Source organism: Odontomachus brunneus, unplaced genomic scaffold (assembly GCF_010583005.1).
Source record: "Odontomachus brunneus isolate Ranch 3 - 2012 unplaced genomic scaffold, Obru_v1 Obru_scaffold_001, whole genome shotgun sequence".
Classification (NCBI taxonomy): domain Eukaryota; kingdom Metazoa; phylum Arthropoda; class Insecta; order Hymenoptera; family Formicidae; genus Odontomachus; species Odontomachus brunneus.
Genome location: NW_022639451.1, coordinates 5421876 through 5447180, shown reverse-complemented (window position 1 = coordinate 5447180; position 25305 = coordinate 5421876). Strand labels below are relative to the sequence as shown.

The 25305-nt window shown below is 34.7% G+C and overlaps 6 protein-coding genes across 10 annotated transcripts in view; 3 read left to right on the top strand and 3 right to left on the bottom strand.

The window, feature by feature from the left end:
* Nucleotides 1-563: 563 nt before the first annotated feature.
* Nucleotides 564-3359, top strand: LOC116853836 (NEDD8-activating enzyme E1 regulatory subunit). Of its 3 annotated transcripts, none has more exons than XM_032835102.1 (8): nt 564-763; nt 980-1144; nt 1222-1404; nt 1531-2026; nt 2103-2236; nt 2310-2512; nt 2765-2901; nt 3004-3359. In XM_032835102.1, exons 1-8 carry the CDS (start codon nt 696-698, stop codon nt 3232-3234), a joined length of 1617 nt encoding a protein of 538 aa, XP_032690993.1. In that variant the 5' UTR covers nt 564-695; the 3' UTR covers nt 3235-3359. The 3 variants fall into 3 exon arrangements, with proteins under 3 accessions (XP_032690993.1, XP_032691008.1, XP_032690999.1); XM_032835117.1 differs by having other exon boundaries at nt 591-763; nt 1084-1144; nt 1211-1404; XM_032835108.1 differs by having other exon boundaries at nt 593-763; nt 1084-1144.
* Nucleotides 3360-4117: 758 nt separating this feature from the next.
* LOC116850749 (V-type proton ATPase subunit H) lies at nt 4118-9833 on the top strand. 2 transcript variants are annotated; one of them, XM_032829417.1, is made up of 10 exons: nt 4118-4309; nt 4501-4582; nt 4788-4977; nt 5136-5354; nt 7458-7562; nt 8140-8345; nt 8422-8506; nt 8591-8997; nt 9073-9186; nt 9338-9833. In XM_032829417.1, exons 1-10 carry the CDS (start codon nt 4252-4254, stop codon nt 9429-9431), a joined length of 1560 nt encoding a protein of 519 aa, XP_032685308.1. In that variant the 5' UTR covers nt 4118-4251; the 3' UTR covers nt 9432-9833. The 2 variants fall into 2 exon arrangements, with proteins under 2 accessions (XP_032685308.1, XP_032685386.1); XM_032829495.1 differs by lacking the exon at nt 7458-7562 and having other exon boundaries at nt 4120-4309.
* Nucleotides 9834-9865: 32 nt separating this feature from the next.
* On the bottom strand, nt 9866-15508 carry LOC116850685 (DNA-directed RNA polymerase I subunit RPA2). Its single transcript, XM_032829306.1, has 17 exons — nt 15440-15508; nt 14870-15202; nt 14446-14685; nt 14193-14363; nt 13827-13978; nt 13500-13759; nt 13164-13406; nt 12680-12957; nt 12393-12590; nt 12205-12312; nt 11949-12125; nt 11463-11677; nt 11249-11387; nt 11004-11160; nt 10664-10917; nt 10282-10446; nt 9866-10084 (listed from the first exon to the last, which is right to left on the bottom strand). Exons 1-17 carry the CDS (start codon nt 15506-15508, stop codon nt 9887-9889), a joined length of 3357 nt encoding a protein of 1118 aa, XP_032685197.1. The 3' UTR covers nt 9866-9886.
* A 1800-nt stretch (nt 15509-17308) lies between these two features.
* On the bottom strand, nt 17309-21312 carry LOC116853803 (52 kDa repressor of the inhibitor of the protein kinase-like). Of its 2 annotated transcripts, XM_032835048.1 has the most exons (6): nt 21168-21312; nt 20846-20994; nt 20537-20717; nt 20284-20439; nt 19436-19813; nt 17309-18625 (listed from the first exon to the last, which is right to left on the bottom strand). In XM_032835048.1, exons 2-6 carry the CDS (start codon nt 20988-20990, stop codon nt 18571-18573), a joined length of 915 nt encoding a protein of 304 aa, XP_032690939.1. In that variant the 5' UTR covers nt 20991-20994; nt 21168-21312; the 3' UTR covers nt 17309-18570. The 2 variants fall into 2 exon arrangements, with proteins under 2 accessions (XP_032690939.1, XP_032690929.1); XM_032835038.1 differs by having other exon boundaries at nt 17309-19813.
* Nucleotides 21313-23399: 2087 nt separating this feature from the next.
* LOC116848385 (serine/threonine-protein phosphatase 2A catalytic subunit alpha isoform) overlaps nt 23400-25305 on the bottom strand; it is an 11959-nt gene continuing 10053 nt past the window's right edge. Inside the window, exon 7 of the mRNA XM_032824522.1 lies at nt 23400-24545. The gene's annotated coding sequence lies outside the window, so the exon portion shown is untranslated. The remainder of the gene's footprint in view (nt 24546-25305) is intronic.
* LOC116848321 (graves disease carrier protein-like) overlaps nt 24439-25305 on the top strand; it is a 3953-nt gene continuing 3086 nt past the window's right edge. Inside the window, exon 1 of the mRNA XM_032824305.1 lies at nt 24439-24502. Coding sequence (XP_032680196.1) covers nt 24439-24502 — 64 coding nt within the window. The remainder of the gene's footprint in view (nt 24503-25305) is intronic.

Sequence of the window (25305 nt, the reverse complement as noted above, 5' to 3'; positions counted from 1 at the left end):
TGCGGCATGAGACGGATGGGAGTAAAAGGAGCAGCCGTATTAAATATATTGTATATATTAATTGTAGATGGGAGCATATACTACTCTGTCCGGATCCAGATCTCACTCGCTCCGAACTCACTATCGTAATGGAGGATTCACACCACGTCCGATGTCCGACGTACGACATCCGATATCCAATAAGAGAACAGCTTTCCAATGGAGAATTGAATTCTCTATTAGAAAATTATTCTCTTATTGGATATCAGACGTCGTATGTCGGACATCGGACGCGGTGTGAATCTCCCATAAGCACCCTAAAACGTCGTCTACAATGCACATGTAGTTTAAAAAACGTAGCACTAATCTGTAAGTCGATTACGTGTCTGTTTCCTTTGCGTAAATTTATAAAAAATGAAAAGTTCTATTCGTTAATAACTTACAATCAATCCTACAGTCAATCTGTAAGTTTAAATTTCAGCTGATGTTTTATTAGTTCTAAGGTCTCCGCTACGAGTCGCCACCGTCCATAATGAAAAATCGGAAAGTAGTACGACAAACTACAAATTAGACAATTTTAAAGTAGTATGACTCAACGGTAAATTAGGAAGCTTCTTTCTCACATAATTTGTGGTGAATATCACTGCTGTGCCGTGTGACGGTGCACCTCGCGTTATTACCTGCTATTACACAATCGTCTAAAATTTATTTTTCTGATGGCATCTCCCGCTCCAAAATCACCTGAATTATCTGAAAAAACTCGAAAATACGATAGACAGCTGAGGTATGTTAATCGCCGATTATAATATTTTAAGGTTAGGTTAAGTTTTACAATTCTTGTACATCTTCTGTTCCTGTCATTTGCTTAGTCAATTTTGTATGTTAAATCTGTCAGTGTATCTATCTCTTACAGCTCTAATTATGTTTCCTTCAATTTTACTACTTTTTTCAACAACATTTTTATTATTATGAGACATAATCTTCTGTTTCTCACTGACAGATTATGGGGTGATCACGGACAAGCATGCTTAGAGACTGCTCATATCTGCGTTATAAATGCCACTGGGCTTGGTACAGAGATACTGAAATCACTAGTACTTCCAGGTATTGGAGCCTTTACCATAGTTGATGGCAAGAAGATCACAGATGAGGATATAGGAGCTAAGTATGTATATAATATTATTCTGATTAGATATTCTCAAGATATGCTTCAGTTCAGTAAGTTAAATAGATTTGTATTAGCTTCTTTCTAGAAGCAGACAGTATTGGGAAATCAAGAGCCCAGGTGGCTACGCAAATGCTTTTGGAACTGAATATTGATGTAACTGGTGATTTTATTGATGAGGAGCCTGAACAAATCTTATCCAATAGTCCAGATTTTTTCAACAACTTCACAGTAGTAGTTGCTACCTCACTGAGTGAGAAGTAAGGGTTTAAGTATCAAAATGATAAGTCGTAAAATCATAAACACACTGATACAGTATTCATAAGACTAACTTATACTAAATGAATATATCTTACACACTTTTTACATTATTTTATTATTTTTAGAACATTGATCCTATTATCGAGAAGACTTTGGGAACTAAATATTCCCTTGATAGTATGCAGGAGTATAGGATTTATAGCTTACATGCGAGTTCAAGTAAAGGAACACACAGTTGTTGAAACACATCCAGACAACGAAACATTGGATCTTCGCCTTGACAAACCGTTTGACAGTCTAAAAAAGCATCTGGATTCCGTGGATCTTGACGAAATGAACTTCAAGGACCATTCTCACTTACCATATTTAATCATTTTGTACAAATACCTGGAGCAATGGATCTGTCGTCACGGCACGTTACCGAAGACTTACAAGGAGAAGCAACAGCTCAAGCGAATGATACAGAATGGTATGAGACGCGATGAGCATGATACCTCTAATATCGAGGAGAATTTTGAGGAAGCTATAAAAGCTGTGAATACGAGCATCAAATCGAGCGATATACCCGACAATGTTAGAAACATATTAAATGACGATTGTTGCATTAATCTAACAGCAAAGGTATCATTGGAGCATCCTTATAATTTACGTGCCGTTTCTGCGGAAGACGTGATCGTTCATACTCGATATATTTTAGAGTAGTCCTTTCTGGATTATCGCGAAGGCGGTGCGTGATTTCATTGATAACGAAGGCAGCGGATTACTGCCACTCAAAGGCGCTCTGCCTGACATGACTGCAGATACTGAAAAATACGTTACTCTCCAACAAATGTACGATTTTAAATGATATCACGTGCGACTCTATCATATTATAGATTTAATTAACGTCGAATTTATTTTTTAGTTATCATAAGCAAGCATCGGCGGACGCAGAAGCTGTATGGCGGCGCACTTTGCAGTTGCTACGTCAATTAGGAAAACCGTCGGACTCGATTCTGGAGAAGGACGTGAAAATGTTCTGCAGACACGCAACAGACATTCACGTGGAGAGAGGAAGTTGCATCGCGGACGAATACGATCCCAAAGTTTGTGATACTAATACCATAGGTAATTATTTTCATTCATTGGCACAAAGTTGCAGCTCGCGTGTAATTATAAAATTATAATTGTAAAATTTAAATCATACATTATAATTTAAAATTTTTAATTAAAATTATAATACATAAACTAACTAAAAAATTGTTAAATACGATTTATATAATATTAATTATTAATTTATTATAGATTTCAATATCTATTCTATATACTGTGTGATCAAATGTGTGCTTTGCTTTTAATGATTTCACGTTCCGTTTGCAGTTCAAAATTTAGAGAATCCCGAAAGTATGATGATTTACTACGTTATACTCCGTGGGGTAGATAAATTCCAAGCGGAGTATAATTCATATCCTGGTGAGTTCGATGATCAAGTGGAGCCTGATATCGTAAAGCTCAAGGTATCATCATTTTACAATATTCTGTAAATTTGTCTATTACGGTATAACTGTAATATATTTACCACTTTACAAGCGCTATTTTAAAATCTAATTATGTTACAGACATGCCTAACGAAATTGTTAAGTGAATGGGGATGCGGACCGTTAGCTAAAGACGATTACGTGCATGAGTTTTGCAGATTCGGTGGCGCGGAGTTGCACTCCGTCTCGGCATTTTTGGGTGGCCTCGCGGCGCACGAAACTATCAAATTTATCACAAATCAGTATAAACCTATTCACAACACCTTCATCTACGACGCCGTCTCCTCGAACTCCGGAACATTCTTTTTCTAAGACAAGCTGTTATATGGAAAAAATATATTTGTGTTCAAATTAAAGTGATAATACAATTTTGTAGTGCATATTAATTTTACGGATTCTTTAACTATTTCAGATTATAAGACAGTTTCCTATTCTAATACTATCTTCTTTCTATGTCCTACGTTATTATCTCCACCCGCGCGCGCGTATTATTGTCATATAATTTATTATAGTTCATTATATCCATATAGTTTCATATAATAATAAATCAGTCAAGGATATTATGTGAAAGAACAAGGATATACATTAAAAGAAATTGAAATTTTAAAAAAGCAATGCATTTGTGTGAGATTGACATATAAACTTTTTTATTTAACAAGATTTTTCTCATTCGTTATGAAAATATATCATTAATGCATTTTTTATTATTTAATATTAAAGAAGACGACAATAAATGCAATTAACAATCTTGCAATACACGAATGATGTCTAGTCGTATCTAATTCGTGTTTTATGATTATTTTATGATTCTTGTTGCAGTCTTCAAATAAGAGGTCTGTTCTTTTTCATTGTATTACTGAACTAGTGCAATTAGTTAGTTTCATTTTTGGTCTTCAGCTGCGCTGCTGAACTGATGCAATAAGTTAAAGTGAGACAACTATATGTTTTCTCATTCTAACTTATTGCACCAGTTCAGCAGTGCAGCTGAAAAGAACAAATCACTTATCTTATTGCACTACTTCAGCAGTTCAACGAAAAAAAACAGGCCTAAGGAAAGAGAGAGAAGGAATAATAATTTAACAGTCATTACGTATGAGTATCTAGACGCACCGCGGACGCGCAATATTGTTTATGAAAATCACTAATTTTTAAAATCTAGGTATTTTATCCGGGATGATAACAACCTGATGGTGTCAGGTCAGGTTGGTACGCAAGTGGTCTTGTGATCGAACAGCTGAAGAAGACGACGGGCACAAAAAGGAGCGAGAGTCTTGATTTACGAAAAAGATTTTTTTCCATATAAATTGACACGGAATTTCGTCAGTAATCATGGTGGACCGTGCGAATATCAAGCAGATGATACCGGCTCTGCCGGATGAGAAAATCGGTGATTACGCTTTCCACATAAGAATTATTTGTGCATTTGTCAGTGCCCCTCCCAACAGTGCGATCTGTTCTTATTGTTTATTTAACAGTTATTTCACGTCGTTATCACACGTATTAATTCACAAAGATTGTTTTAGCATCTGTCATCTTATATCGTTCGATCTGCATTCTTTCATTTGTGTAATTTTATAGATATGCTGGCAGCTACAAGTATGCTCCAGCAGCAGGCTGCTGACATTAGGAACCAGCGAATTAATTGGCAGTCGTACTTGCAGTAAGTATTACAATTCGGCCTTCAAAAATTTAGTTTATAAATTTTAAGATACATCACATTATTGATTGTCATCTCAGAAGCTCAATATATGATATTTTAAGACATATTGATTGCTTTTAATCATAGTATATAAGATAAAAAGATATCCTTATTATTTTGAATTATCTGGACAGAAATAAGACTTAAAAATATCTGATGTTTATAGGTCGCAAATGATATCAAAAGAAGACTATGATTTCATAGCAACCTTTGACACAAGTGATGCTAAGACAAGAGAAAACAAGTTAAAAGAGAATCCACATCAGGCAGCTAAAACCTTCCTTAATTTACTTGGACATGTCTCCAAGGATCAGACCATTCAGTATCTTCTCACAATGATCGATGATATGTTGCAGGTATGACTATCTTCTTGATATTATTGAGTAAGCTAAATCCATCTATATATCTATAGTGCTATTGAAAATTAGAAAAATCTCATAAATAAAATAATCTTATAAAGATATGTAACACTCTATTCATATTATGTAAACTAATGCGACATTATTGTTCACAGGAAGATCGTAGTCGTGTGGAAATCTTCCGTGAACATTCCACGCGAAAACGGGAATCTGTTTGGGGACCATTCCTAAATCTGTTGAACAGGCAGGACGGCTTCATAATGAATATGACGTCGCGCATTATAGCTAAATTAGCTTGCTGGAGTCACGATCTCATGGAGAAAACTGACCTGCAATTTTACCTGACGTGGCTCAAGGATCAGCTAAAGCTTAGCGTGAGTTCATTTCGATAGAAACGCATATCGCGCTAATTTCTGAAGATTGGGACGTTATCGAAATAAAATCCAAATGTATCTAATTACTTTGATTAATTTGATTTTTGTGTTTCAGGATATTAATATAATTTATAATAATCGCATTAATTGATTTTATATAGTAATGTAGCATGTCGATGCAGTGTTGGTTTAGTTTAATGTTGCTATTTGAATTGCTGCTTCGCTTTCTGCATGTTTACAGGAAATGCATCCTTTCCATGATGCGCGTTCATTCATTCATTTTTCATCTTCGTTCACTTATCCTCACTATGATTAACATTTAATAAATTACATCAATTTAAATTCATGTCTAATCAAAGACAATAACCGCCTCTAAAGTTCGTTTAAAACACTAATATTAATATACAGGGTGATCGGAAACAATCGCATTCAGTTAATATTCTCGTATTTTTGAGCGAATTCTAAGATTATTTTTTCTCTTGCAAAATGTTATCTGAGGCTTAGTTGCTGAAGTATAAAGAGAAATAGCTACTCACAGGCCAGATACAGAAAGTAGGCAGGGGCGGCACAATTCACCGTCAGACAGACGTTGGGCAATACACATGTGACAATATTCATACATCTTAGTTTGTAAATTTTCAATGCTTGCGTCAATGTGATTGTATACAATAGTAAATAAATTATCTTAACTTAGTTGAATATGATTATAACATAACATGTAAGGGTGAAATAATCGATTGCGTTCGTGCACGCGAACTTGACCTAAGTGCAATATAAACTTTACAAATACGAAAAACTTTAAAAGTAAGCACGAGAAGAACAAAACATTAATCGTACAAAGCATAAGATATTCTTACATTATTTGAGAAAACCGACGAGTTTGTATTTCTTTGTAAAAATTATTTATCTTGAGAAAGACAGTTTTTAATATTACTATCAAGCGCGTCTTCGTTTCTGTAACATTAACGAATTCATATTTCTTTAGAGTTTATTACATCCGATTTGATCGCGAATTGTGAATGTTTCTTGCGTTTCGCAAAATTTACAAAAACGGAGATTAAAGATACGACGTTTATTCGCGTCTTACAATAAATAGCGTGATTCGCAGCCTCTCTTAAAATTTTCTAATCGGTCTCATTCGCGTATCTCACCGATGTATGTATCGTTCGCTTACGTTTAACTCACAAAATGTTGCTAATACCGTAATTTTTGAGAGCAAATCCACAAGTAATGAATGTGTGTTAAAAACTCTTTTTTAAGATAAACAATTTTTACAAAAAAATACAAACTCGGTTTTCTCAAATAATGTAAGAATATCTTATGCTTTGTACGATTAATGTTTCGTACAAATTTTTCTCGTGCTGATTTTTAAAGTTTTTCGTATTTGTAAAGTTTATATTGCACTTAGGTCAGTTCGCGTGGACAAACGCAATCGACTATTTTACCTTTACATATTATGTTATAATCATATTCAACTAAGTTAAAATAATTTATTTACTATTGTGTACAATCACATTGGCGCAAGCATTGAAAATTTACAAACTAAGATGTATGAATATTGTCACATGTGTATTGCCCAATGTCTAACGGTGAATTGTGTCGCCCCTGCCTACTTTCTGTATCTGGCCTGTGAGTGGCTAACTATTTCTCTTTATACCTCAGCAACTAAGCCTCGGATAACATTTTGCAAGAGGAAAAATAGTCTTAGGATTCGCTCAAAAATACGAGAATATTAACTGAATGCGATTGTTTCCGATCACTGTATAACCATCGCATAATATAACTAAAATATACATAAAATGTAATTTATAATACTTATAAAGAACGTCTGTAACATACTAATTCATAACATAGATATGTATCTAATTCTCTTAATTTCAATCGTAAAGTCTATGTGGCAGATTTTAAAAACTGTGTAGCAGCTATTAGGTTCAGCTAACCGAGCATAACTAACCGAGTAAAACGATAAATCGTCTTGCGACTGACTCTCCACATAGAAAAATTATAGCTTCGTGCAATTAAGCTTCAGATACACGAGGTACACCTTCGAATTACAGTAGAACTTAGTTAGATGAACGAAAAAAAAATAAAATGGGGTTTTAGTTTGATGCCCTGCAGGAAACAAGCTTGCATGCGGGACTAGAACAAGACATTGCCGTGGAGCAGGCCAAGGAGGCCGCTGACATGCTGCACGAATTACTCAACCCGGTTGGTTTTGTAACAGCTAATCACAGTAATATTACATTTTACACTCGAAAACGGTTTATAAAATACCTTCAGATTTACTCGTCGCTGAACACGAACAAAAACTAGTCTCGTGAATTTGACGAGTTCAACGATATTCTCGCACGCGAAAAGTATCGTGACTTCCTTGCGGTTTAGGCCCGGCAATCGACTGGTAAATTTCCAATCACAAGTGTGCGTGCAATTTTCATGCTTGCGAGAGCATGTCTCATGTGATCGTTACGTCCAATGCGAGAATCTCTCAAAACTACGAGAGAGAATCTCTTTTAGGCCCCTGCCACTTTTTCTTTTTACATACGCATGACTTCTTATAAGTTTGCTGATTTGCATGTGATACTCTTTTTTTCTCTCTCGATAAATCTTTTTCTTTCTGGTGTTTCTCTTCCTTAAAAAATATCGAATTACTTTGCCATCGTATTTTTGCATGTAGCAATCCACGTCAGTCCGTCCTCTAAATTAAAAGGATATTTATACTCTTGTTTCTCGCCTCGAATCTTTTATCCCGAGACATGAATAAAATATACGTTATTTTTCCGTGTAGAACAATGATTACATTCAGTCGGTGGCGCGATGTCTTCAAATGATGCTCCGTATCGACGAGTACCGCTTTTCTTTCGTATCCGTCGACGGGATCTCGACTCTTCTCAGCGTTCTGTCTGGAAGAGTGAACTTTCAAGTGCAATATCAGCTCATTTTCTGCCTGTGGGTCCTCACTTTCAACCCGTTATTGGCAGAGAAGATGAACAAGTAAGTAGTTTGTTCTTTTATATTAAAAGTATCGATAACGTTTGATGCTCGCTCATAACAACGCATTGCATTACAGATTCAACGTTATTCCCATTCTCGCCGATATACTGAGCGACTCTGTCAAGGAGAAAGTAACGCGCATTATACTTGCCGTATTTAGAGTAAGTTAAGACATTATAAGTAAATTTAGATCAGAGAGATACAACAGAATTATTTCGTTGTTCATTCCCCGCTCTCGTCGATAGAATTTGATCGAGAAAGTCGAAGATGGACAAGTCGCCAAGGAGCACTGCATCGCCATGGTACAGTGTAAAGTGTTGAAGCAGCTCTCGATATTGAGCCAGCGGAAATTCGACGACGAAGATATTACCGCGGACATCGAATTCCTTAACGACAAGCTGCAAGCATCTGTGCAAGACCTGAGTTCGTTCGATGAGTATTCAACAGAGGTGAAATCCGGTCGCTTAGAATGGTCTCCTGTTCACAAGTCGGGCAAATTCTGGCGCGAGAACGCTAGTCGTCTCAACGAGAAGAACTATGAGCTCTTGCGGATCCTAATTCACCTGCTGGATACTAGCAAAGATCCACTTGTCCTTAGCGTTGCCAGCTTTGACATAGGCGAATATGTGCGTCACTATCCACGTGGAAAGCAGTATGTTCATCTCTGTACGCTAGGGGAAGCGTTAACTTTTGTGTCAATTTATTAAAATCGTGCATCTCGTTTCAGCATAATCGAACAACTCGGCGGTAAGCAACGGGTAATGCAGCTTCTCGGACATGAAGATCCTAACGTCAGATACGAGGCTCTCCTCGCGGTTCAAAAGCTCATGGTGCATAATTGGTGAGTATGTCGTGAGATTTTTCTAGAAGTTTTTCTTCTAGACATTGCTTCATATTTATATATGGATGTTTTATAATGTTGTAAAATTTTATCTTTGTAAGTTTGTGATATTTTCTGAATTCATATGTAAACTTTTGAAATACTATTTTAGGGAATACCTCGGCAAGCAGTTGGAGAAAGAGCAGACAAACGCATCCGGACCACCCACCAACAAGTCTGGAGCACAAGTGCCAGCAAAAGCCTGAACGCACTCACATAACTTGTACAAAACTTGCGGATTTGGTTTGAGAAGTACAAGAGTATTATAATTCACGTATCTCGTAATATAATCCGCTTGCATGACGCGCGTATAATTCAAAATAGTTACATTCCCTTCTATTTTGTTATATTATTAAAAAAAGGAAGACCTAATTGGCTATATTCTTTTCTTGTGCAATCTAATTTTGTAACATAACTGTTGAATTATGTATATAGAAATTTGCGTAGGCACGAGCGCCTATTGTTTATGTTACGGGTGTGAGATAAATGTACGTGCGTCAGTGGAACAAACGTCTCCATAATACATGTAAATCCGTTTAGATGTATAAATAGAAATCTGTTCTTTGAAATGTTAGACAATATGAAAATAAAATGTTATTCTCTATTGAGGAAGACTGAATAATCTATATAAATGCGCATATACATACAATAGATGTTGCGATTATACTTTATTAAATTGTACTTTAATATTAATGTTGCAAGATGCGAGCTGAGTCACGAGAAACCTGAAGATATACGGCATTTCAATATTTTTTATAGAATCTTCATTACCGCAAAGACGGCACTTGGTGCTCCTTTCATAGCCAAAGACTTCCGTAACTGGCCCGAGCAATGTACCGCACGATTGGCAAACCAACGTCTGCAAGTGAATGTTAATTATTTTATTAATTAATTATTATTAACTATAAGTTAATTACTTTAATGTGCCGTCTACACGCGTAAAACATATAACAATAGAGACGACTAGATATTTATTATAATTTGGAACCCGATAATGCAGCGGATGATAATAGACGTGCGTGTATAGTTTAAAAATACTTATATCTTTTCACTTACGTTCATTTTGTCGGAGCAATGAAAGAGACGGTCCTGAAGAAGGTATGCGCAGCCGTGAGAGATCAAAGCGTCCCGCTCCATCTCACCGAATCGGACACCGCCACCTCGTCGGCGACCTTTAATGGGTTGTCTCGTGAGGAGATCGATCGGACCAGTACTTCTCACCTAGAAATAATCATGTATCATCTAAAAATAATTTATCCATTCTCACGACACTAACATCAATGAGATACGATCGTCGATCTATAAATAACAAAGTGAAAATAAATAGAAGCTTGAAAACCATAATCGAGCAAAGAAAAAATAGAGCAAAATAAGGTAAGAGGATAAAAAACGTTTTCCTTAAACATCTTAAAAGAAAATTTACGTAAAATTTAGTTACCTGCCACTTATCAGAAACCATGTGTCGTAATCTCTGATAATGCACAACGCCGAAGAAGATATCACAGGTCATCTCGCGTCCGTCCACGCCGGAATACATTCTTTCGTTCCCGTAATAATTGTAACCAGCGTGTTCCAACAGCTTTCCGAAATAATCTATCGCCGTGTTGTCTTCATCAAATCTGAACGGCGTGGCGTCGTGAACCAGTCCGTGTACAGCGGCCGATTTGCCGGCCAACACCTCGATCATCATAGCTACAACAGGGGAAAACACAGATAACGATGATTATCCATAATTACAACAATCGCGATTATTATTGAGTCATTTTACTTCATTTCACCTATTGTCATACGACTTGGAAAACCGTGAGGATTGAATATAATGTCGGGTATCAAACCAGATTCCGTGAAGGGCAAGTCCTCTGCGGGCCACTTCTGCGAGCAGATACCTTTCTGTCCTGCTCGTGACGCAAATTTATCGCCAACATTGGGATTTCTCTGGAGATTCAATGAGTTTAAAAGAATTAGATACATACATTTGTGTTTAATATACAGAAAGTGGAAATGTGTGAAAAATGGCTCTCACGGGAATACGGAAGGTGATGCACGCTCTTTGTGGATTTTTACTGTTTAACGTGCCGCACAGTTTCACGTTGTCGATGTAGGCATTCTCCTTGCCATGATATTTCCCGGTGATATAGATGGACTGGTCAGCGTCGTAATAACTATCAAATGTAATACAGATATCGTCGACAAAAATTCAAAAGGAGACGTAACGCGATGCCACGAAAGCTGCTTACCAATAATATATATCATCCTCTTTGATACGAATACCCACAATGGGCAGACCATCGACGTCCAGCGTTTCTGCCAGAAAAGATTTATTCGGATCGCGAGCGAAATAACTTCGTTGATCTTGCAAATCAACGAACTCGGACTTATACATCGATCCGTGTGCAAAACCGCGGTCTTCCGCCGCCTTGTTGATAACCATCGCATCTTCCATGTCGTATCCCTACGTATTAGATGTAAATAATCGCATTGTATAAAAAAAGATATTCGTATTATCACTTTTTCGCGAAAAATATGGCCGTAATGTTTCTTATTCTTCTTTCTGTTAACTTTATAATTTAATAAAAGAAACTTACTATTTAAGAATTTATTATATTTCTTTCTGTTTGTAAACTTATATCTCAGAAGAGTGCAAATATTATTCGTCAACATGAGACGGCAATCATAGTATGAACAGAGTTTTCAATTCTAAAAACAAAGTAAATCTTGCTCACCGTATATGAAATAACTGCAATTATCGCGTTGGTTCCCATCGCGAAATCATCCATATTGATATTATCATAGTGCACCGGTCTGAAGAGTGGCGCCGCGGGCGTTTGCAGCCTATACATCTTGACTTGCGACTGCATTTGCCAATTATGACACGGTGTACCCATCGTTTGTTTCCCCATCTGCAAGATTACGGACAAAATTTTTAATAGAGTTTAATTGGACATATCATTAACGTGTTTGAACCTCGACAAATTTTACCTGACATTGATACATATTCCTTGGACTTTGATTGCAATCCGGCAACGGGATGAGAGACGCCAGATTGCTGAGAATGGTCGTACTACTTAATTCCTGATGAGTTGTCAACTACAAAATAAAGATATGAATTTTTACTATCTTATTATATATAAATCAAAGAATATACATCATAAAAATAATATATTTACTTCACTATAAGCTTCTTCGGGGAGCACGCAAATATCTAAGTAAACTTGCTCGAACGTTCCAATTAGTTCAACTTTTTGCATAGCCAAATTGATTACCGGTCTCATCATCCTGGCCGCATTGGTGAAGAGATACAGGCCTGGATATTGAGCTGGGACATCCTTTTTCGGCACTAGCGCGATCTCTAATGTATTTGGCACCTGTGGATGTATATCGTATTGTCGGTAACATTTATGAATTGATCATTAATCAAGTAATTGACGTCGTGAAGAGACGTCGTTCAGCTCACCTCCTCGCCATTTATCTTCAACTCTCTCAGTTTGAAAACTACTTTCTTAACGATGTCATCGTTGATCAGGCCAATCATTTTTCCATCCAGCATTACCGTGTGCGAGTTCTTCCAATTATCCGCAATAGACAACGGAATCATGCCCAGATCCACCAGCACCGTCGGTATCGCAGCCTTCAATTTGCGATCCGGGAGTTTTGTAATGATACAATTCAGCGTCAAATGATTAAGCAGCCCGCAAGGAGCCCCGTCTGGCGTATGGACTGGGCAGATGAATCCTGAGGCCAAATACAACGACAATAATCAATATATTTGTTAAAAGAAATCATTCACAATTCGGAATACTAAATTTTCTGATATTTGATCGAGTAATGTGATAGTCGGGTCCATAAATAACCGCTGATTTATTACTCATTATCGGCTAATTATTAAAGTTTCAACGGCAGATCTACGAGACAAATATTAGAGTAAGGTCTTTAATTACCCCAAGCGTCAGGCAACAGCTGCCTAGCCTCAGTAGTCCTCATTTCTTGGAAGAACGAGCCTCTGTGTATCGCACGAAAATGACTCATGTAACGCATCCTATTGATATTCTCCGCAACGATCGTCAAACCAGTGCTCTGCATCAAACCCAGACCAGTGGACGACTTTATATTCCCGGTAGACAAGAAATTCTCCATTTGTGCATCGATATTGCTCCCGAATTTACTAGCATTTAACATTTCCTCTACAACGTGAGCGTAATGATACAAAGAAAATTAATCGTTTATGTCTATTTCAATTTACTCTCGTAAGACGAAGTCACATGAAGGATACTTACGCACAGTTAAAGTGTACCTATTACCGGCACTTTTGGCACGTTTAAGAATAGAAATTTTCAGCGATGTCAGCCACGACATCAGCTTCTCTTTGATAACTTGTAGATACAAATGACCGCCCAGTAAACATTCCTGCATCATTACGCCGTCTGCACCTTCGACGGCGCATTTATTGTTGGCAAGAGCAAACAGTTTCTTCGTCATAAACACAAGCAATTGGAATTTGTCAGCAGGCTCATCCAGATGGATAGCAACGCAATATCTGAAAAGAAATTAGAGATGAAAACAAGGAATACGAATAAAGAGGAAATTACAAGATTCCAACTCACTTGATAATGTAATCACAAATGTCAATATCAGTTGCATCTGGTGGCATCTCAAAAAATTTTACTTTAAAGATTTTTCCGATGTATGCTTTACATTGCTCATGGGAATGCAGATCTTTTTCGTGAATCTCGCGCAACATGTTCATAATACAGCTCTTATGACAAAAAAAGATAAAGTGAAATTCTTAAAATGTTTTTGTTCACTTGATCGAAGTTGAACTGTATAAGTTAAAAAATTGGCAATCCCTCAAATTGCATTTTGTAGGGTGTTCTGGTTCTACAACCAGAGTGAGTAAAGGAAATGGAAGCTGCTGATTTTTTAAATAAAATTACAGAAGAAATTAAATAGTTAACATAAAAGGACCAAACCTTATAATAGAGATCATCCTCATATCCAGCAATCAATGCATTGTAAATGTACAAGTCGGTAACATCTATTAAACACTTCAATATCAGTATCAATGGCACATAGTATAAAGTCTTCTTATACATAAACATAAATTTAGCAGAGCCATCCATCACATAATGCAGTACATTAGTCTATAAAGTAGTCTATAAATTAGTCTATAAATTCATGAATATATCTAGTGAGAAAAAGAACGTTTTACTTGAATATACATACTGTAGCAGTATTGTCATCTCGAACAGTTCTCAGAAGAATACCAAGATCACTAAATTGTATACCACGACCCTTCCATCCTGATCTCTTAATGGCAATAGGATAATTTCGTCTTGTCATCAATAACATTCGTACAATTCGCTCCAATCCTTTAATTACAAAATAACCTCCCCATTCTTGCTCATGTTCACCATGTTCAACTAATTGCTTGGGGTTCATTTTGTTCAAGTGACATCGATTGGACTGTGAATATAATATGAATGTGAATATGAGTACTTAATAAATATAAAATGATCTTAATAAATATAGAATACTTAATAGATATAGAACATAATATAGAAATTTGTCAAAAGAAATTAGAGAAGGAACAAAATAACAAAGGTATTTAAAAATAAAATACAAAGTATCAATAAATAAGAAATTATACCTTCAGCATAATTGGAACCTCTCCCAAATCTTTTTCGAGAGTTTCCTGTTGTACACCATTGATTGACCAGCCTAGCTTTACTGTTATTTTACCCTTATAAGTACTACCTCTTTGACGACATTCAGCTGGATATATTTTGTAATTCTTTACACCAATTGCACCAGTAGGCACGGTAGGTTGGTAGATGCATACATCATCCAACCATAGAGCTACTTTGTCATCATTAGGAAGAACAAAGTATACTGGTGAGGTATCTTTTAAACCTTCAAAAAGGCCATCTTCCAACATATAATTAAAAGATTCAATATGTGGTGTTCCCAAAGTTTGTAGTAGCTAGAACAAGATATAAAAATTTACTATGTTTGCCTTAACTCTTTCATTCAACTATTTTTATAATATAAACAGACTTCAAAAAAGAAACACAAAATCATTTGGAACTTATATAGCTTTATATTTTTACAAAACTATATAAAATATATAAAATAATTTAATTAGAAACAGAAGGATCTTAATTTCATACCACTTGAGATATTACAGTTATATTCGTATGCATTTTTTAAATACACTTACGTGATTTTGTTTATCTGGTGGTTTGCCGAAATTCGGCAAAGTGTTCGTTAACTTGGGCTCAGTTAACATATTTGATAAATTTATAGGAAATAATTTTAGGAACAAATTTATAAGAAACAATAAAAATCGTTACGAAAAACACTTTCAGTTATAAACACGTTATAAACACGTACTATAAACCATGATATAAATTGTGGTCTGTTCTTTTCGGCTGCACTGCTGAACTGGTGCAATAAGTTAAAGTAAAATAAGAATATGGTTGCGTTCCGTTTCACGCATTATGCGCGCATTACCTACAATATATGTAACATGAACTATAGATAAATGCGCGCATATGCGTAAAACGGAACGCAGCCTATGTTTTCTCTAACTTATTGCACCAGAAGTGCAGCTGAAAAGAACAGACCACAAACATAAAGGTGTACCATTGCGGGAGCGGTGCATTTAGACACGGTGCATTTGGACACAGCCAATCACAGTACCGTGTGATTAGAGACATTTGTAGGGTCCCTTGGAACAGCGACTTGTAATTGGACTGTGTCCAATTGCCCCGTGTCCAACTGATATACACCTTACCATTGCGCATGACGTCCGCGTAGTAACGTAAAGTGTAGTGAACCAATTAGAAATGACCAGGAATGCAGCCGCGAAATTCAAATGCCCAAAATTAATCGTACATTACTAATATGTATTTAAACTTAAAATCTGTAATATATAAATATCTCTCTCTCTCTCTCTCTCTCTCTCTCTCTCTCTCTCTCTATATATATATATATATATATATATTCTCTATATATATATATATATATATATATATTCTCTCTCTCTCTATATATATATATATATATATATATATATAGAGAGAGAGAGAGAGAGAATAATAATACTAAAAATATTTTTATGCCATTTTATTAATAATAATATAAAATGTTGGCAATGTAGACACACACACACACACGCGCGCGCGCGTGCACACACGCACACACACACACAGTAACGTCATTTGTCCTTTAAGGACATGTATTTAACGTCATGCTTTAAGACGTCAAAATAACTTTGCAAAATGATGTTATGATAACGTTTAATTTACCATGTTATGAATTTCTTTTTCGAATAAAAAAATAAGTTTACTATTCTTATAGATATATTTTCATATAATAATAATGTTGCAACATTGTATATTGCAGTGCAATGTTGTAGAGACATTGCAGACCCTGGTAAAAAAATGTATAGAGAAAAATGTATAGAATAAAAATAACCATTTTCTATCCATTTTGAATATGGATTTTGGTTCGTGAATTTACAAAATATGAATACCCACATAGCACGTAATATTACATAGTGTCACAGTAATATTTCCGTAATATTGCAATATCGCAGAAATATTACGGAAATATTACTGTGACATTGTATAATATTGCGTGCTATGTGGGTACCCACACAACAGAGGTATCCAAAATATATCATAGAAATATCTTAAAAATATATTTGGAATATGCGATACCTTCAAGATATCCTTATGATATATTTGGGACATTCTTGCTGTGTGAGTAGTATTCTATCGTATACAATAGAATATAATAGATAGTGATAGAATTTCTATAGAATACAAAATCAGGTATAATCAGGTAAAATACGATAGGATTCATATCTGAACTTGCGAGCGTGAACGATACAGCTTAAAGAAAACGATTCAAATTGATAGCGCTATCAATAGTTACATCCTATGTATATATTTTGGGTTTTATAGACGCGTTCTGAATATCACTAAATCCCTCGTGATACATCTATTAGACATACCTAAGATCAATTTTTGCTATGTGGGATTACTTAATGTAAATATTTTTTATTAATTTTTTTTTATAATTATTTGTTGTAATATCTTTATTTACTTTTCTCAATCTTATATATGTCCTAGTTCGAACGAAGCAGGCAATAACTTTTTTTTTTTATTTATAATCAATTTTTTTACAAATAATATCTGTTAATTTGTCAAATATTATCCTTTCGGACAAAATAAGCTGCAAATTTTGTGACATTAGATAGCCAAATCTAAGCAAAAAGATTTTGCGCACAGTCTGTTAGCAGTGTCTGTTAATAAAAAGGCAATGATTCGTTGCAGTGTATTTAAATGTTGACAGTCTAACAGCAGATTGGGAATGCAGATGTCTATTAATCTGTCGATAGATCCTGTTCGAATCTATTGCCAATCTGACGTCAGTCTGTGCAGATTGCTTACTATGTGTGGGTACAGCTCAAAGGATATAAAAAGCTTATACCTTCACTATCAAATACTTTTTTAGTATTATTAATTGTTTCTTCTACTTCATATTTGAAAATATTATCTCCTTCTGAAGTATTCATAAGTATTTCTTCTTCTTCTTTTTCAATCGTGACTTTATTATCATCTCTTAAATACTGTGAACATGATGCATTGTTTGCATTATTACAATGTATATCTTCAACATCTATTAAACTTGTACAACTCCTATCTCCTTCAGTATTTTCTTTTCGGGAAATTGCAGATACAGCATGTTTTCCTAGGATGTACCATTTAAGACGGTTTTGTAATTCCACTGGCGTTGCCCTTACGAAAAAGATACGAGAAAACCCTCAATTTTGGGTGTTAACACTCAAATTTAAGTATTTATCCCCAGTTTTCGAGTGTTTACATCCAAAATTGAGGGTTTTTTTCGTAAAGGTGATTGGTCATATCCTCCGCCCATCATCCTTAAGTACGAAAATAAATTTTCTAATATGTCTTAATTCAACCTGCTTATGATTATACATTCCATTTGAAACGTTTCGTATGAATATTGCTTTTGAAGATATGAGAACATCTTTATTAAGGAATTGTTGGATAATAAAATGCTTTTTTGGAATTGTAATAATGTAGATCTTTGTCCCACTCGTATTTCTTTAATAAATTATGTCACATATTATTGATCATGTCATTTTGTTCCTTTAAATTTATTCCGTACGCATTTAAACCGTTATGTTGTCCATATTTATTTTTACTGTTGAAAATATCAAACTAATCGTTAAATAATTTGAGTATGTCAGCTGTCTCTTTCCATTGCTTGGACATTAATTTGTTTTCTCCACATCACCGTATGGCCATTGCGTTCTTGTTAGAGAAAACTTGAGCCGCCATTCTGACGTTTTGCTGTTGTGTTTTGCTGTTGCCTTAACATCGAGATGCGCTCTATTAATTTTATGTACTATTTTCAAATCTCCTTTGTTGAGTGTTAGTAATTCTTCTAGACAATTTTTATTGAAAATATGTCCATTTATTCGAAACCCAGAGTCAATGAAATTATTTCGTGCTAATTTTAATAAATGCGGCATATCCGCAAAAAAGAAAACTTTCAATGAATTGTCTGCAGGATGAGTAATAAAACATTCCTTTTTGGTATTTCCGATTTTTTTTCGTACAATTACTAGGAATGTTTATTCCAACATTTAATTCATTCCATAATCTAATATTAGTGGAACCCATATTACATGTGACAGCTACAACAATATAATCAATTTCATACAACATCTGCAGCACTGTAAGTAAAATATTCTATAGACATTGTTTAGTCAAAGTTATAATAAATAGATTGTTTTCACTTATTAAATAGACCAGGAGCCATAATGAATTGGCATGTTTTATGTGGTCCATAAATCATTTGTTTTTTTCTTTTTCTAAATCGACTTTATTAAAAATATATAATTCATCAAATGATAATAATGATTAATTTGTCTACTATATACAAATTATATCCTTTATTCTTCATAATTTTTAGGACATCTTTTAAAATACCAGGCTTATTAAATATTATGTATCAATTCTGTACAGTTGATATAGATGGTAATGACATTTTCTTCACATTCCTTAAAAATCGGTAGGCTTTTGGGTTTAGTGATCGTAATGCTATTGCAGAAGTAATATCTTGGGATGACCATCTTACTCGAGTATTAGTATTCGATGACATTAAAATTTTTACTTGCCTGGGAGTAAAATATTTATGTAAAACATCTGCTTTTATCTCAGTTTCTTTTAGTTTATCTATTTCCATTTGTGTAATATTAGATTCTTGCTGCATATTCTTTTTCAATAATGCTAACTGTAAATTTAATTTTTCGGTATTATCAATGAGTTTGTTGTTTTGTTCTATAAGCTTGGTTTTTTCTGTTAATAATTCGTTTTTTTCTATTAATAATTGGTTTTTTTCTGTTAATAATTGGTTGTTTTCTATTAATAATTGGTTTTTTTCTATTAATAATTGGTTTTTTTCTTTTAATAATTGTTTTTTTTCTTCAGATTTTCTCAGCAGTTTCAATAACGTTTGTACTGAAGCATTTGTCTCACAACCAATATCTTCATGTCTGTAATATACAATAACATTTCAATGCTAATTATACTTCATAATCACTATATTTATACAATTTAAATAGAATAATAAAACATAAGTTATTCTATAAATGATTATGAAAGACAAATATACTCTGATAATCTAACCTGCGCAAGTAGATTTTGCGCAGAGTCTATTAGCAGTGTCTATGATAGAAAGGCAACAAATTACACACAGAATCTGTTTAACAGACTCTGACGACAGATTGACAGCAGAAACTGAACAGGATTTGTCATTCTAGTGTATTAAAATGGAACATACTGCAGATTTTTCGCACATTCTAGCACCAACCTGCTGTCAGAATCTGTCAGCAGATTCTGTCGACATATCTTGCTCAAATTTGTCACTAATCTGACGTCAGTCTGCGCACAGATTGCTTACTGGATATAATGTAAATAGTAATTAAAGATAAAAGACGAATGCAAATTAAATTGTGTCACATACGTGGTTTCTTTAACTGCATTATTCGACAGCAAAATATGCTCATCTTTATGAATATTCGTATCTACATAAGTTGTTTGCTCTGGACTGTTTGCTATATACTGTTTCTCTCGCACATATTGCACAAGTTCTCCATAACTTGGTATACCTGTATGTACTCTGAAAAATATTAAATATTCTCTATATCTTCTTTTCTATTTATTCAATCATATTGTATATTTTTTTCTTAATTTCATTGTATGAAGAAAATACTTACATTTTTATTCCTTTATCATTTTTACATAATCTTTTTCGTTTTTTCTCCATATTCAACAATTTTGTAGGAATACTATTTTTCTTTAATCGTAATATCTGCTTAGCAGGTATATTTTTTTGTCGCATCTTTGTCCAAACCATTTGAAAACAGTCTTCAGTAAAATGAAGGCTACATATAGTTGCTATAATAATATTTTATACTAATTTATTAATCTGTCAAAATTATATATGAAAAAGATAATAATGTAATAATATGAAAAATACAATAACATATAGATAATAAATATTAATATAAATTTTATTAATTTACCAGAATTACTTATTATTTCTTCTTCATTTTTCCCACAAGCCTTTAGCCATTGCTGGAGAACAGCAGGTTCTTTTGGGAATTGAAAAAATTTGATACTTTTAGTCCGTATACGATTTGTGCAGTTTTTAATATAACAGCTTGGCATTATACTGCAATTAAAAAAAATATATATACAATATATAAAAAGAGAAAATTGCAGAATTTATATTAAAATATATATATATATATATATATATATATATATATATATATATATATAATATATATATCGTATAAGTTTGTAGCACTAGATATTCATTGTTATTTATATAAAAATACTTACAATATGTTGTTAATATTCTTTTACTTTTATATAACCTCTTAACTTCTCATAATATATAACACAAGACGTATTACTGTCAACAGCCATATTGGATTCTAACATTTCTGGCCATTTCTGATTGGTTATTATTTTGGACGACTGCGCATCCATAGAGCTATGTTCAGAAATCCTACTCGATGGGTAGAGTTACTTTAATAAACCAATCATAATAAATAAATCTTAGTTCCTTTTGCTCTGATTGACTAATTACATGTTACTCTACTCACGGAATAGGGTTTCTGAACGCAATCCAGGACCTTTAAGGGACGTCTACATTGGAAGTAAATAGCAAGAAGTAGGAAGTAAGAGTAAGAAATTGACCAACCACAGTCGAATGTGAGAAGAATAATTAACTATGATTGGTCAATTTCTTATTCTTACTTCCTACTTCTTACTGTTTACTTCCAATGTAGACGTCCCTTTATGGCTGCGTTCCGAAATGCACTGCCAATATTGAAAATCTATAATTTATGTCACATATATTATAGAATTTAAGTACTAGCAGTGAATTTCGGAACGCAGCCTATATTGGGCGTGTTCAGCAGAAAAAGCGCTCAGTGAGCAATCAGCGATTATTAGTTGCGTTCAGAAAACAATGGCTGCGTTCAGAAAACATAGGGTGCGTTCAGCGAACTCAACAGTTGCACAACAGTTGAGCAATTCGTCAATATAATTGGTCTAAAGTTAGAGATCTAACAGTAAGGACCAATAATCACTGACCGCTCACTGATCAGCTATGTTTTCGCAGTCATAGCTGCCCGTCGTGGATGGAGCCATAATGGCGCTTGCACACAGAACGCGGTAACATTTGCCGCGCAGCGGAAGTTCGTGCGACAGCCAATCAATATACTGCTTTCCATTATAACTTTGTCACGGAAAAACAACATATTGATTGGCTGTTACGCGACTTTCGCCGCGCGGCAAGCGTTGCCGCGTCCTGTGGGCAGGAGCCATTAAGCCAATCAAATCGTCCCATTTTATTGCGTAACTTTAAACCGAATAAAATGAAACGATTTGATTGGCTTAACTCGGACAACGCGACGAGTGATGCGCTAGTGGTAAATCAGCCTAAGATACCTTTTCATGCTGACGCTCGACGCTCAATTTTAGCGTCAAAACAGGTCACGTGTTCGACATCGCCGCTGGATAGCGAGAAACGCATGAAAAAGTTATAACAGTGTCGAGTAATTAACATTATCCCTGATCTACATTCAATGATTTAAGATTTAAGCCTTAAAAATTGACTAAATCCTGAGCCACAAAAGATATAGTAAACTTTAAGCCTTAAGAAATTGATCAATCATAGTCGATTATTTTCCTCAAATTTGATTGTGATTGGTCAATTTCTTAAGGCTTAAAGCTTACCTATTGTGGATCAGGACTAATGGAATACAAATTCTGGGTCATATATAAGAAGAAGAAGAAAAAAGATCTCTAGTAAAAATCGATATCGGCCAAAACGTATGGTATGGTTGCTCTTAGGTTTCTCTCTGATACTACAGTTAAAGACCCATCCAGGGGTACGTTCTAAAATGCTGCGTGCTCTCCCTCTCTTTTTATCTCATTCTCATGTTTCACTTCAACGCAGCGAGTACACCCCAGCGACGTTTCCGGACGCACCCTAGATAAACTAATAAATTATTTTTTTTAAAGAAAAGTTCTAGTTTTTCTTTACATTATTAAATGCAATCATCGAAGGCAGTTCGCTTTCCTGTTTAGACGTCATATGACACTGGCTTTTCGAGAAGGAACTTTCCCTAACCAATCTAATCCAAACTACAGTTTATGTCATGTATACTACAGATTTTCAGCACTGGGCTTGTTCTTTTTCGCTGCACTGCTGAACTAGTGCAATAAGTTAAAGCGAGACATATATATGTTTTCTCACTTTAGCTTATTGTATTAGTGCAGCGAAAAACAACAGACCTACTATCAGCAATTGTGAAAAATAGGCTGCGTTCGTTTTGGCGCTTATAGCGCGTGTAAACATAATTTATCCTTATTTAGTATTTGATAGAAACAGGAATGAAATGATACTGAGCGTTGTAAGCGCCAAAACGAACGCAGCCTTAGCCTGTGCTGTATTATCGAGTGCGTTCAGTGAATACAACAGTTTGCACAACGGAGAGTTTGAATAATTCGTTAATGTAATTGGTCAGATTCAAGGATCTAACAGTAAAGGCCAATAATCACTGAATGCTCACTGTTCGCTTTATTCCGTTGGACGCAGCAAATGTATCTTGCCTACTCGAACACGAAATAGGTATGCATATATTTACATTAAAAGAAAATCTTTCAAATATGTTTCAAATATGTCGTTCCAAATTTCAAGTGCGGAAAGTATAACATAATACAGCTAAATAAAAGATTGAAAACGAGAGAAGGTATATCTGAAAGTCTCGGAATAAGTTATCAGCTTGACATTGCGGTATCGGTGTAACCTGCAAGTGTAACAAGTTCAAAACGGATATATTGGTGGCATAAGTGAATCCAGGGCCTCCAAACTCCCATTATAGTGTTATAGCGGAACAACGTTAGTGTCGCTCTCATACATTTTGGAAGATACTTTTCATATAATTAGTTCATTTACCTTCAGTCTCTATCATGATCTTTCGGACCATACACGTCACTTTTTCAATGTGAAAGGCAGAGCATTATAATAAGATGTATACATTGTTAAAAACTTTCTTTTTTACTCTAGATAATAACCTACTAATATACCTAGACCATAACCTACTAATATACAGGATTTATCATATGAAAAGTATATTCTAAAATACATTTTAAAGTATATTCTAAAATTCTAAGGGCGACAATAAAACTACAGACTGAAAGTTATCGACTTACGCGTTATTACGCGCCATGTTAGTTCCGATTTTGAGGGCACCACTAAAAGCCAAATCACACTAGCAATTGACGATTGACGATTGAAGATTAGATTTTGACGAATCAACAAGCTTCAACCTTGGCTTCCTTTGTTTCAATTGGTCAAGTTCCAATCTTCAATCGTCAATCATCAATCGCCAATCGCTAGTGTGATTTAGCCTTTACACTGTCATAATTCATGGGAGTTTGGAGACCCTGTCTCCCTCTCTCACTTCCTTCGCTACTAAAGTCACAGAGCCTATGTAATCACGTGGTCGAGAACTGTTTTATTATTGTAAATGATCCTTCGTGCACTTCAGCCAGTTGCTCCTAACGTGTGTTATTCCGACAACAGCGTCCAGCAAGTATGTCTCAATCCAACGAAAAAGGAAAGACTTTCCACATCATCTTGAAGAATCTCTTGGCTGGCGGTGAGTCCTTCGGCATTTTACTTGCAGATTCACCGATGGCTCCCTAGTTGACAGGAAAATAACGGAATTGAAGAACTGCTATATTAATTCGGAGATTTTGAAAACGGCTCTCACGGTTTAAAACGCGGAAGAACTATAAATTAAAAAAAAGAGACATTTGCAAGTCAGAAGATGTATAATTTGAAAGCTTGAAAGTCATCAATAGCTATTCTTTTCGACTATATTTTTTGCACTTACAATTAACTTTTTTGCTCTGTCTTTCCTTCGTCGTACAATATGTATCTATTTCATTTTAAGGGCAGAAAATGTCAGGAGATGCGATCAAAACGAACAATCTGGTGTATACAGCTTGTTTTCAAATTTATGCCGCGTGAATAATTCAAATAATTACTATGTTTTGATTGGTCAATAGGCTCATCCGAAATTCGCGCGCTCAAGAATGATACATCGTACGATAACAAGAAGTTTATAGCTATTATATTTATATTTTAAGATGAGTTTTGGAACACGCGTAAATCGCGAAATCATTTTCAACAGCTATTGATTACCGCGCATCGTATAAATTGGAGATGGAACGCAAGATTTGATTTTAACATTTTAAAATTCTTCGAATTCGTCTTATATGGAAAATGCTGAGTATCCTTGAAAATTTTAGCCTTTAATATAAATCTAAACAACTATCAATATAGATCTGAAACATTATATGACTAATATGTTTATGAATATGTAAATTGTGTAAATTGGACATATATATATATATATATATATATATATATATATTTTTTTTTTTTTTTTTTTTTTTA

Excerpts from the sequence above, each read along its gene's own strand:
- LOC116853836 (XM_032835102.1), top strand. The coding sequence starts at position 696 with ATGGCATCTCCCGCTCCAAAATCACCTGAATTATCTGAAAAAACTCGA. Across the intron at positions 1,145-1,221 it reads GATGAGGATATAGGAGCTAA|CTTCTTTCTAGAAGCAGACA; the intron begins GTATGTATATAA and ends GATTTGTATTAG. Across the intron at positions 2,513-2,764 it reads TTGTGATACTAATACCATAG|TTCAAAATTTAGAGAATCCC; the intron begins GTAATTATTTTC and ends TTCCGTTTGCAG.
- LOC116850749 (XM_032829417.1), top strand. The coding sequence starts at position 4,252 with ATGGTGGACCGTGCGAATATCAAGCAGATGATACCGGCTCTGCCGGAT. Across the intron at positions 7,563-8,139 it reads TGCACGAATTACTCAACCCG|AACAATGATTACATTCAGTC; the intron begins GTTGGTTTTGTA and ends TTTTCCGTGTAG. Across the intron at positions 8,507-8,590 it reads TTATACTTGCCGTATTTAGA|AATTTGATCGAGAAAGTCGA; the intron begins GTAAGTTAAGAC and ends TCTCGTCGATAG.
- LOC116850685 (XM_032829306.1), bottom strand. The coding sequence starts at position 15,508 with ATGTTAACTGAGCCCAAGTTAACGAACACTTTGCCGAATTTCGGCAAA. Across the intron at positions 13,407-13,499 it reads TAGGTACACTTTAACTGTGC|AGGAAATGTTAAATGCTAGT; the intron begins GTAAGTATCCTT and ends CTCACGTTGTAG. Across the intron at positions 12,313-12,392 it reads CCGAAGAAGCTTATAGTGAA|TTGACAACTCATCAGGAATT; the intron begins GTAAATATATTA and ends TTTATTTTGTAG.
- LOC116853803 (XM_032835038.1), bottom strand. The coding sequence starts at position 20,990 with ATGCCAAGCTGTTATATTAAAAACTGCACAAATCGTATACGGACTAAA. Across the intron at positions 20,440-20,536 it reads AATGATAAAGGAATAAAAAT|AGTACATACAGGTATACCAA; the intron begins GTAAGTATTTTC and ends AATATTTTTCAG. Across the intron at positions 19,814-20,283 it reads AATGCAGTTAAAGAAACCAC|ACATGAAGATATTGGTTGTG; the intron begins GTATGTGACACA and ends TGTATATTACAG.